The sequence below is a fragment of the Anabrus simplex genome, chromosome 1, assembly GCF_040414725.1.
Source record: "Anabrus simplex isolate iqAnaSimp1 chromosome 1, ASM4041472v1, whole genome shotgun sequence".
Classification (NCBI taxonomy): domain Eukaryota; kingdom Metazoa; phylum Arthropoda; class Insecta; order Orthoptera; family Tettigoniidae; genus Anabrus; species Anabrus simplex.
This window is the reverse complement of record NC_090265.1, coordinates 223,769,551-223,782,498: the sequence shown is the minus strand read 5'-3', so window position 1 is coordinate 223,782,498 and position 12,948 is coordinate 223,769,551. Positions and strand designations below refer to the sequence as shown.

Sequence of the window (12,948 nt, the reverse complement as noted above, 5' to 3'; positions counted from 1 at the left end):
GATATCCTGTTCGTCACTCTACGCTGAGTATTACCGGAGCACATTTTCAGAAGGGGTTGCATTTCCCCCCCACTCTCAGCATCCGAGCATCTCGCCAATATAGGAAAGAGCTGAAGAGCAGACACTACCAGTTCATTTTCAATGCAACGCTAGTTCGTTAGTAGTTCGTCGTGATTTGTGAGAGAGTCGTTTATGAAGAAATCATCCTGTAATTTGAGCAGTGTAATGCAGTGATTTATTAAAGTTTGTGAATATATCTGAGTAAGATGTTTGCGCATACAGTGTGCCGCTAATTAATATAGTAGGAACGGTACGAAACCGTAATGACCGCTGTCCGAGTGTAGAAGAGGTCGTGCATCGAGCCTCATATATGCCTAAACTGAGACGGCTCAATTAACATTAATAGGCACGTATCTAACTAGGTGCGTGGAGTGTGTGTACTCGATATAAATGAAATATAAAGAAAGTGAGTGAACGGCTCATTGTCTGCATAATTAAGGGCAGTGTCACGTTATATAAATTCCTAACGCAGTAGAGAGCTTGACTTACGCATGACTAAGTGAAATAGAATATGCCTGAAGTACTGTCGTGTGACAAGCGCGTTTTAACCCAGTAGTGGCCTAACCAGTGACATTTTTAGGTGAGAAGGGAACAGTGTCGGGCTTCAGAGACATTACCGGCATTGGGTTGGAATGCTTGTGCCATTGAGCAGGTCCAACCATGTATTTAAATTGTGATGTGTAACAAACTAACGCATTCACATGAGATAATTTCCCCTCATTTACATAAGGAGTCTACAAGAACGTCGGAGTGAACGGGACATCCTGCTGTATGGCCGAATTTTGCCTGTGTAGCAGAGAGAACGAGACATCTAGCTGCCTGCCGGAATTTCGCCTGGTAGCGGAGAAAGTTTGGAACGTCGCTATTATGTTCGTGACTTGCCAGTTGGTCACCAGAGAATTTCATATCGCTGAAGACGTTATGGATTCCGAGTAAACTCATGGGTGTGCCCTCCTGTAAAGCTGTGTTCGTGGTATCCAGAAAGGCTGAGTACATTTCCAAAATACTAAGTAGCTTTGAAAGTCTCATCATATTGTAAATATAGAGTAAATTTTCATGTAGATGTAGCGTAGATCACCAATTTGCCCTTTCAGAGGGATAATAACAATAAGTGCATATATTTGTTTTTATGAAATACAGTCGTCATGGTTTGGGAATAACCATATTTTACTTCCACTTATATATAGTTATGTCTTTCTCCCCTGTCCCTCACTCTGCCTGATCTTCTTGGACCTCGTAATCCTTGTTACACCTAGATCTTCAGTGTTCTCATCTAGAGTGTTAACACCTTCTGTATCAAGGCTACGCTCATTTACGTTACCTTTTCTGAGCAAGAAGTCCTTGATACTCACACGTCTGCGTTTCGGTGTTGCTTCTTTCATAGAGTCCACATTGTATTCGAGGTATCGAGAGGAAGAACAGGGTGGCTAGGCAGATTGTAGCCTTATTGGATATTGTGAAGTTCCCTTGGAATCTGTCATTAATATACGTGATGTGGATACCGCGCTACGAATATGATTACGGCCAGATATAGAGCCGATACTTGATGTGTTGCCATTGTGGCCAGAAAAGAAAGAAGTGAAATTATTGCCGTGAAGCAATTGTGTGCGAAGGGCCAGTGCCCCGCTCTCTGGAAGTGTGTCACGGGCAGCTAACAGCTGGGAGATTTATGAGTCCATTCAAAAAGGGGAAGTAAAAGTGTTTCTTCAGTAAAAGGGAACAAATACAAGTAGCTGGTTTCTTTCCTCTCGGCACAGCGATTACGTGTGTTAATTTGAATATTGCCAACGTTTATAGATTCCAAATGAACATTAAAAGAAGGATCCCTCCAATTTCTTTCCTTAATTATTTACAGCGTGCAGGGAATTCCAGGTTAGATATACCCTGTCTCAGAAGATCCTGAGTTCATTCCAGGAGACGATGAAAGTTTATGCTCACTGTTACCAACAGCGGGTGGCTTGTGCCATCTGTGATTCATCATGTGTGTGTGTGTGTGTGTGTGTGTGAAATGTATTTGTTCTTGTCCATTTCTTACAGGTAGTGCTATGATACTCTGTCTATGATGTCTGGTATTCGAGTCGCTCTATGCTTGTCCACAGGTAGCAACGTCGGGTAAATATTATCCTGATGTGTGTAGTGATAGAAATCCTAATGAAATGAGCGTGTTTATTATATTGCCTATACGACAATGACTAACTTAGGGAAATGTTGTGATACGACTTTCAAAGGATTGGGTGTGTACACAGTAGAAATATTTGCTTATTTCAGTTCACCCGATGTTAGCAGACTTATATCGTAGCTTGATATAATTTGAATATATTAATTCTCGGCAGGTAAACAGAATTACAGCAGGGTATGGCCATATTGATTAAATATGTGTGTAAAGTGATAAGTGTAAGTGTAGAATGAAATAATTCGAGAGGAAGCGCATCTCTAAGTCTGAAATAGTGTAAATGGTTCAAGAGGGAACGCCTCCTAAGTTTGAATAATGGAACGTATAATGAAGTGTAGATAAAGACTACCGAACATTTAAACGTCAAGACCACCTTAAATATCATATGTAAAGTGCGTTGTATGGCATATCCATGTTAATAACATGTGTTTCACTAGTATAGTAAAATTGTTATACAAGATATTGTGTCTCTTCTCATTGGTAATGAACTAGTATTCCTCTCATAATTAATATTCCACTGCTATAAAATTATTAGAAGATCAACGCCCCATCGGACGGTCCAGTCAGCCCGATAACGCAATACCGACTCAGCTAGCGAATCATTCTAGTAGGGGAGGGTGAGACTTGGACAACCGGGCTGAGTTCGAAGCTCATCGCAGGTGCCCATTTTAATGTTATATTTATGAGCCACGCTAACTTATTTATGTACTGAAGCCTTGGACAGGTACAGTATGAAGATTTAGATAAGGCAATGGCGATTTGGTGAAATCAGCAAAGGGCATAACAGGTAGTTCCAGTATCAAGAATAATATTTGCTAAATGGAATTCACGAAATCGGTATACAAGGAGAGAAATTATTCGGATAAGAAGCTGCAGCTAATGAATTTCGCACAGAATCTGAACAGTTTATTGAAACAGAAAGATTGTTACCGGAACAAGCTTACAACGCTGATATAACGGGTCTTTACTGGAAAGCTTAGCTTATACTCTCTCATAGTGCTACAGGAGGTTTTCATTGATAGAAGTTTTAAACAACCCTCAGTTTCAAGATATTAATAACTAGTTTCGTATCAAATGAGTTTATATTTAAACGTTGGATAGCTACAACCCATTACCACAGAAAATCGAGAGCTGATGTGCATATCTAAGGGGATTCCGCCACAACTAGATTCTATATTTTACTACGACGCCGCTAATAACAACGCACAACGGATTACGTTACCGCGTGTTAAGACGATGATGGTAAAATACACCTGCGGTAAGGATTGAGTTACATAGCAGATTCACAAATGAAAATAAATATTTGTAAGAGGAATATGCATGGCTTCCCAATAAATGTAAACTTACTGCAGATTCGTAGGAATTACGTTTTCCCAATGTCCAACGGTGTTTTTCTCCTTTACGCCCAGTGGTGTGTTAACATAGCCAAATATCACGTCAAGCGCCAACTATAACGACATCGAGATAATAATAATAATAATAATAATAATTACTACCGAGTGACTTGGCAGCGCGGTTAGGGTTGCGTATCTGTAAGCTTGCATTCGGGAGATGGTGGTACGAATCCCACCGTCGACAACCCTCAAGATTGTTTCCGTGGTTTCCCATTTTCAAACATGAATTAAGCTCACGCCCGCTATCTCCCCAATCCTTGCCCTTTCCCATGCTTACGTCACCGAAAACTGCAGATGCATTTGTGCGACGTTAAACCACTAGCAAAATAATAAAAATAAAATAAAAATGCTTGTACTAATCAAACATTGCATATCATTACTCACGGAGGAATAAGACCGGCTTTGATCGCAGCTTCCCTCTCCTTCCTGTAACAACAGAGAAACCAATCAGTCCATCTAAACCCAAAACAAAAGCTATATATACAGTATATATAAAGGGTGGATGGGGTATACCTAGACAGCCACGAACACATGATTCCTCAGATCATTAAGAGCTGAAAAACGCGAAAATAGTACAGTAAAATATGAGTGGTTTGGGAGAAAATAAAATGAAATGTGCGTCACACGTGGCAAATTCGCTTGCAGCAGTGCGTAAGACCAAAATTAGGAAAAGCCTCCTTGGGATAAGTGGGCAGTAACCTCGTATTGAGGTTAGCACGAGAGGACGAAGTGTGACAAACAGGTTTTGTGTGTAAACATAAAACATTCACATCAACAAATCTGATAAACAAGGTTACACGTGACAGACATGCAGCCATCAACCTGACGCCTCGCTGACGGTCACTTTCAAGAGGAGTTTACAAATGATAAACAATTCACAGATGTCGTACATATCTAAAAGGATTGCACCATAACTAGATCCTACATTTTACTACGACGGCGCTAATAACAATTCGCAACGGATTACGTTACCGCGTGCTAAGACGATGATGACAGAATACACCTGCGGTAAGACATAATGCTCGAGGAGAAGCAGTAGAAGAAAAAGAAGTTAACAGTAATGTAACAAATACTTTTCAGTCTGTCGAACACCTGAAATAGTGTTTGGTGACAACGGACTTAACACCGGCAGTGTAGATAAGTACATAAGTTTTTTTTTTCAATATGTTAATCCAAATCAAATAACCTTTATTTTCTCCAGATCTGTACAGTGATGAACACAACTGACCTATTCGGATAATAGATCACTACTCTCTCGAGTACGTCAGGTCCACCTCCATGGGAACACCTTACTCTCAACCGCTCTCTTGCCCTCCCGCTGTTAGCCGGTAGTGGAAAAGTCTTCCTAACCAGCGCCTAGTCGAGTGTTCAGAATCACATTTCATGCAACAGGGTCACTCTACGCCTAGTTCATGGTCCCTATCCACTTGACACACCTGGGATTTTGCTTTAACTGCAGCTGTACATCTGCTCCTAATTCTATTCGAAAACTTGCATAAATTTCCATCACACTTCCATTCTTTCACTAACCACTTTAAACGTTTATCTTCATTACCTGGTTGAGCTATCATCTTCATCTGCTGTTCAGATATAAATATATAGTTATTTCTTCACACGTTCCCTTGCATACTGTCAATAAATGAAAATCTCTCTTTCATCACCACATAATATAAACACCGTGTTATCCTTTAACAGTCCAGCCCCTATTCATATATATTCCTAATATCCACCGTATTGAGCCTCTCTCCACCCTGTTCACATTTGCCACTTTCATATTAAATACCTGATTTAAGCTCATAAATATCTTCTTTGGGGTTGCTCTCTTTCTGCATTCGGCTATCAGTTCTTGTTCTGCAACATCTTTTGCCCTCTTTATCACATGTTTCCAATATACACCACTTCTCACTCTCCCATTCTATATCGTAATAATCTCCTAAACCCAGTCTATCTAAAGCATTCTTCAACTTATATACCGAGTAATCACCATAATTGCTCTTTTTTGATAGTGGTACGCCAACTGCAGAATAAGGCCTCCTTCACATCTTCTCAATCTGCACCAGTAACTAAGCACCCTTTTAGACATGTCAATGTTAATATACTCTTTACACGTAACACTTGCTCCTACGCTCGTGGCACACAACGGCAACACATAACAATCCTACTGAACTTACTCCCCATCTGTTCTAATATTCCTCACTCTTTCATTAAACACCATTCCTTGTATATCATATTCTACACAGCGAAATTTATTTTCCAATATCTTAAGTACCGAAGAGTGCTGCTTGGCCTTTCCATTTGGCACGCCTAATTTGTTCAACCCAACTACCATTTCTGCTTATCACCCTCATCAGATACTCTAGCTTATCCACCACCTCTATTTCCTCCCCATTTATTATCCGCTTCTTCCCTAACTTCTTTTTGTTACCTTTCCTACAAACCATCACCTCCGTCTTGCTACTGTTGATCTTCAATAACCATTTCTTCGCGAAACTGCAAACCTCGTTCAAGCTCTTTTGCAGGTCCCCAGCTGTCCACGTGAACAATAACACATCATCAGCAAAAATCAACCCTGGAATTTTCTGCGACTATGGGCTACCACTCTGAACTACAAGGATCTTGTTAGGAAACACTGAAGTCTCACATCTTTTCTATTGTTACCATCGCTCTTGGCTAGCTCAGGTAGTGGACTCAGTTGCTTCCTTTGCAGTGGTATTTCGGTGAGTGAATATCAACATGCCAAAAGCTAAAATTAGTGAAAGTGCAAGTTGATAATACTGTCAGTGTGTCCTCCGAATAAAACGTATTCTACGCTAACTATAGGAATCCGCCAAGTGTAACAACTTGACTTGCCAGAAACTTCTCTCAGCGAAGGAGGGGTCGAAATAAGTGAACACATGTTTCGGCTTATACGTAGACATTGGACCGTTTTCGAAAAAACGACGGTCGAAATTTCCGACGTGCTTTACGTGCCTATTTTTCGCGTAGTGAGTTCAACCGACGCGGCGGCGCAGTAGCATTCGCCGTGGCCTCACACTTTTGTGCCCCGTGTTCAAATTCCAATTAATTGATTTTGTTTCGTTTATTTTTGTCCATTGATTATTACTACAGGAATGGTTTCGTTCAATATATTTTGAAATACCGTTGTCCTTTTTCGTCTATAACGTTGTCAGGTAAATGAATTTTGAAACATCAATTTTTCTCCACTCATTGCACAGCAAAAGGATATCACGACTAGACGTGATGCAATAAAAATCCACGGATTGATTCATAATGAAATGCAGGTGCCAGTTTTTGGAAAAATGATCCGTTATGCGTGGTTTGTCGCAAACTTATTGCCAAGACGTGAAATTTTCAGTAATGTTGACGATACTTCTTTTCGAGTGTCATTCCCACCCAGAAATGTAGACCCTAACTGTGGCAGACCTGCCTCCACGCGATACTCGTGGTGTGCGAAATTTATGTTTAGAATGTTTCTACGATCGGTGTCATCCAAGGGAATGCACCGTATCTCCATGAATCGTTAATATAAGAATGAAACAAAACACTGTAATTCCTAAAAAATGCCACATATGATTAACAAATACGTAACACTGATTGTGAAATACCAGATGTAATTTTACATTCAACATAAAGTGCTTGTATACACTAACCTGATAAAAACATTCGTGTAGTAATCGTCAATGGACATAAGTAGATAAATTAAATTAAATAAATCATCGGGATTTGAACATGGGACGCAGAAATGTGAGATGGTGGAGAAGCCACTACGCCACCGCGTCAGTTGAACTTGCTGCGCGCTAACAGGCACGTACAGCACGTCGGAAACTTCGACAGTCATTTCCTCAGAAAGAATGGAGTGTCTGCGGATAAGCCGAAACACGTGTTCGCTTGTTTCGGCCCCTCTTTCGCTGAGCGAAGTTCCTGGAAAATCGGGTTGTTACACTTGGCGGGTTCCCCCCCGTAAGACTTAACAACCGGAGTAGTACGCTCATCGCGTATTGCTTGTTCTTTGGAAAATAAGTTACTGTACAATAACTCATACAGTTGAATATTTTCAGCGTCAAAAACAACATTTACAATTAAATACATTCGTAAGAATCCAAGCATCAAATGTTCAAAATTACTACCGAAATCCGCAATATTTCAAAATATCAATTTCTTGAAAACCCTGCCCAGTGGCCATGATCGTTAAGGCGTTGAAATCTAAACGGTCTGACACGGAGGTTAGCCGGTTCGAGTCCCGTTGGTCGAAAAAATTTTCATCATCAGAATGTTGGCCGGCAGGGTGGGGAGGTGGTGGTATACAATTTCTAAGCCCTTGGTGCTATTCGACAGTAGTAGGCTATGTGGCGGCACCGGGTTTCACTCTCTCCCTATTATCGTATATCACGTCATTCATTTCATCTCATTAACTCCTCTGATGAGGGTTGACGTTAGAGAGGGCATCCGCTCATAAAAACCCGCCAAGACATATTCATCTCACCTCACCTCACACCCGACCGCGTAGAGAAATGGGACAAACAAACAATCAATTTATTGAAAAAGAAGGTAATTAAGCTACTGAATATGAGGAACTTACCCAATATTGCTTCGAGATTCACATACTACGTTGATTTTCTTCAAAAGTCGATGTAACATTGAAGGTGATATGTTAGGAAGATCACTTTCAGCATTCATCGCTTTCATGATACAATTTAATGAGAGAGGTAAATTCTTCGTTAATAATTCTCGAACCTTTCCTTTAAGTACTGACAAGTAATATTCACCATATTTACACGATACAGCACTTCCCTGTATTCCTGTAAGTTTTCTTCGCTTCTCTTTCTCACATTCCTTTTTAATTCTATAAATAGACTTCTCTGATACATTGCACAGCTGGCTTGTTTTTTTCACAGCTCTGGATATGTTCAAATGCTGTATCGTCATAAACGAATAAAGAGTGTTTATTATATTCCGCCTCTCACTGAAAGGGATGGGTGCACCCCTTTTCCGTTGACTCCGAACTTCCATTGAACTTTGCTATCCAAATAAGGATACAACAAAATCAGGAAAGAATAACTACAGTAAATAGCCAATACGAGGATGAGGAAAAATTTGATACAGAAACAAAAACTATATAAGCCACAACTACATGAGTAGCGTTTTGGACAAATCCTGTGAACTAACTGTAGATCCTAGGAAACCACTGGGCAGATAGAATATAAATTGAAAAAACCTCTCCGTACAAAACGAAATCTTTCTAATGGCGTTACGAACAACACAGTTCATTAGAAGGAGAACAATTAAATCACGCATGAGAAAGTGGAACTGATAGCACTAGTGTTATAAAGCAAAAGGGATGGATGGAATTCGATTTAACTTAGTGAAACATAGGAGGAAGGCAGAGATAAAACTAATGGCTTCATGCAGTAATACGATAAGAGTCCTCCTAGTGGCTATGATAGTTAAGGCGTGAAGTATACATAGTCTGACATAGTGGTTAGCCGGTTCGAGTCCCGTTGGTAAAAAAAATCACTATCAGCATGCTGACTGGCAGGGTAGGAGAAGTGGTGGTATACAATTTATAATCACTAGATTGCGTGCCAAAAGCTTGGATTCAATTCAAAATGGCTCATATGGAGACGTAAAGCTTTGGGCAGACCCCTTGATGCTATGGCCTTAACTAGATCAATAAAGATATCTAACTACCCATCATATATTACATCATTCATTTAATCCTTTATGTACGAGGGTCGAGTCATAAGTCATGGCAACTATTTTTTTTCTCGCGAACAGGAGACAACACGGAAAATCTAAGATATGCATTTGGAAATATAGGGCATGTACTTATGCATAGTGCCTGAAGACAAATTCTGACTGTAGGAGGTTCTCGTAGGAAAGTGACAGAACACAGGCCATTGGTAAACATTGTTTTATACACAAGACTACGTACAAAGGACAGGTATCCACTAGTTACAGAACTTTGAAATAATCACCCAAGGTTTCCACTGTGCATTGCCAGCGGTGGGGCAGGCGCTGAATACCATTCGCTCCATGCGAACGTTTCCACCCATCTCGCCACTGTTCTACAGGGCATGGTATGCACACCTAATGCTTCCCGCAGCTCTGCATGGCATTGGCGTGCATTTCTGCCGCGGAGAACTGCTATTTTAATATACGATCGTTGCTCCTGCTTGTTGACTTCCATTTTGTGACGCTCTCACTCACACACTGAACTTGGGGGCATGCTTAGACCCACACTGTTGTTTACATACACCTCTAGTGACATCATACGCAAGTACATACCGTAAGTTTTCAAACGCATATCTTAGATTTTCCGTGTTGTCTCCTGTTCGCGAGAAAAAAATAGTTGCCATGACTTATGACTCGACCTACGTATTTATTTATTTCCCAATTTATACGATGCCGAATAAAACAAAGTATACCGTATCACCAGTGTTCCAAATAGCAATGAACAGTGGCTTTTAAAACGGCTTGCAAAGGTGATAACGAATAATTTGAAGGGACCCCATGATCGCTAATTTTGATATTATCTAGGCATGATGGCATGGGCGCCCGCAAGAGGGGGGGGGGCGGCAAGGGGGGCGCTTGCCCCCCCCTGGAATTCTAAAATGGTTGATGTTCAATTGTTTAATATCATACCAGATTATTTCATAAACTGAACTTACTGACAGTCATCTAGGATCTGTTATAAGCAGAAATTTCTGTAAACAATTTAATGTTGCTGACGTTATATTGGTTTTTATATTCAAGAAAATTGTTAATGTCCCCCCCCCCCCTGGAAAAGATCCTACGGGCGCCCATGCATGATGCTATTAGGAGCCCCCAGATTTTGCAGATGTTTCACACAAAATTTAGGTATTGTTCCTCTGGCTACAATTAACTATCCAACAACTTAAACGCTAAGAATTCTGTACGAGTGTTTGAAATATTCTATTGTTGGCTCATAGATGGCTCTTTTCCTGGTCTACATCTTCAGACTGGCTTGATCTCACTTCAAATCTGATATTTGAATCCAAGACCACAGTGCTATCCTTTCTTCGGTCGATGGCGATTACGTCCATACGTATGCTGCTCCCTCCAGCGGCAATGCACCAACTTCCTCATGCACTTCGAGGCCTTGCTAGGAAAGGGAAGTTGCGATCCTTGTCCGGATTCTGTGATATCTGGTGTTTCTACGGAGCTCTCTTTGACAAGAACCGACAATGTATGCAAGGTTGATTATAAGTTAAGAACTTCATTTTCCGGTATTGAACTGAGATTCACAATTAGAATTAAAAAGGTTCAACCTGTTCAATACAAAATGTGTTGTACAAGGTGTCCACAACATATTATTTATTATTACTAGTACCGGTTTCGACGCTTCATGGCGTCATCAGCTAGAAATCACAAAGTGGGCAGAGTACATGTCATAAAAGTTGTATAGATAATACACACATTACAAAGTATAAATGATAGGCTGTTTTCTCATTAAAAGCTAGAAGAATGATGTGTAAAATATGGTGATATAATATAACACATAGAGGCGTTATCGTCTAATGAGGCAGGTGAGTATTGTGCAATAAAATTGGCCTGATGAATAAGAATAAAAGTCTTCATATGATAATAAAACGATGCAGTAAAATTGTCCACTCTTCTATTGTTGTTCAATGGAGACATATATAAGTCCAGGTCCAGTGTTGTATGTGGTTGGCAAGACCATCAAATATTTATCTAAGGCCGGGACACCTGACGTTGAGAGGTTGAATAAGGTTGGTCAGCTCGATTCCGTTCTAACCAACAGTTCCACCGTTTGCATATAAGCTGCCCCATACTAAACCTGTTTAGAACTGCACTCAAGACCCTAAAGCGTGGAAGGGCTAAAATCCCTCGAAAGATTCGGGCTATCGAGAAGCGTGGTCTGTCCGTCATCAGTATACCAATAGACGTATCGTAGCCATTTCGGAAAACGAGGTGAGATCAACGGTAGAGTAAAATGAATGAAAAAGTGCAGTTTTGGACCACATACGACTGCATTCAATATGTTCTGTCAGTGTAGTGCACAGTAAAGGCAGTGCTTTAGGGTAACAATTCCATGTCGTTGGCTTCCAGCACGTTAAAAAAATCTTGCGGGACAAATTTCCCACACCCCGGCCTTGTCAAGAACTAGCATTTAGGATGGTCGTAAAACAAATAACATTATTATTATTTTCAGTGCAATAGAGATACAAAGCTAACTGATCTGATGAAATGGCCACGAGGTAATCGGGTTTGTTTACATTATGACTGGTTTATAGTGCATGTGTTCAAGCGGAAGAGATATTATCTATTGGCTATTTTGTATAAGCAGTAATGTTAAACAGTTACTTCTATTAGCGACGGGTTGTTTCTGCACGAACAGACGTGTGTTTGGTAGCCGAAACTCCGATTGCAAAACAAAAACAAGCCAAAATATTTGAACAGAAGATTCGAACCATCACCGAACAGAATGAAGAACAATACCCAACTGTGCTATTTAGCCAGCTGAGTCACGCCGACAATACATGTTGAACGTTTACTAATCGTTTCTGTTTGTACCATATTCGCCCAGGCTGAGGTCCAACTGAAGCGTGCGTCGAGATGCATCGAGAGCAGTGACGTCAGTCTCGAGTATCCCAAACGAGTGCTATGCCCATCGCTAGCGAAAACCACTGTACAGGGCCATGGCAGTGCACGCGTTTGTAACGTACACATATGGTGTTTGTGCATATAAAGAGTGAAAAAGTTATAATATTTCTATGATCAAGTTCAGTTTTTCATGGTACTACGTGATCAATAATGTCTTTTATGTCAATGTTACACTTAAAAAGAACAAAAGGAAAATTTGATAAATACCATTGCCTGCAGGACGTGCAGTGATAGTAACCATTTTATCAACCATCATTCTACGGCTAAATAATACATTTACAACTAAAGAAATGAAAAAAAAAAAAAAGAACGGCAGACCGACGAAAGTGCTAGGACCTAGTAACAGTGGACAATTACCAGAGAGGTGAGTGCTGGGGACATGAGCTCGGAGCGGCGAGCAAGAATCTCAACAAGCGCTCATACTCGTACAATCGCGATCAGAAGAATTCCGGGTGGAAAAGGAAACAGGTGACGTAACCAAGGCAAGGTTACGTATGTTCGTCGTCCAGGAGGTGTGACCATTTTCTCGGAAACTGATCATCAAGATGTTTCTATGGTTAAATATTCTGGCTATACTGGCTTCTCCTAATCAAGGAAAACAATTAATTAACTGTAATTTACTTGTCAAAAAATGTGCATGTTGTAATCCCGCCTCAATACGCGTGGCATCTAATT

The 12,948-nt window shown here is 40.5% G+C and overlaps 1 protein-coding gene across 6 annotated transcripts in view; it reads right to left on the bottom strand.

Annotated features, from left to right (window-relative positions):
* LOC136885915 (uncharacterized) overlaps window positions 1-12,948 on the bottom strand; it is a 446,154-nt gene that overhangs the window by 190,368 nt on the left and 242,838 nt on the right. For all 6 annotated transcript variants that reach the window (XM_067158634.2, XM_067158618.2, XM_067158642.2 and 3 more), the window contains one exon: window positions 4,012-4,053. In XM_067158634.2, the coding sequence (XP_067014735.2) occupies window positions 4,012-4,053 (42 nt within the window). The remainder of the gene's footprint in view (window positions 1-4,011; window positions 4,054-12,948) is intronic.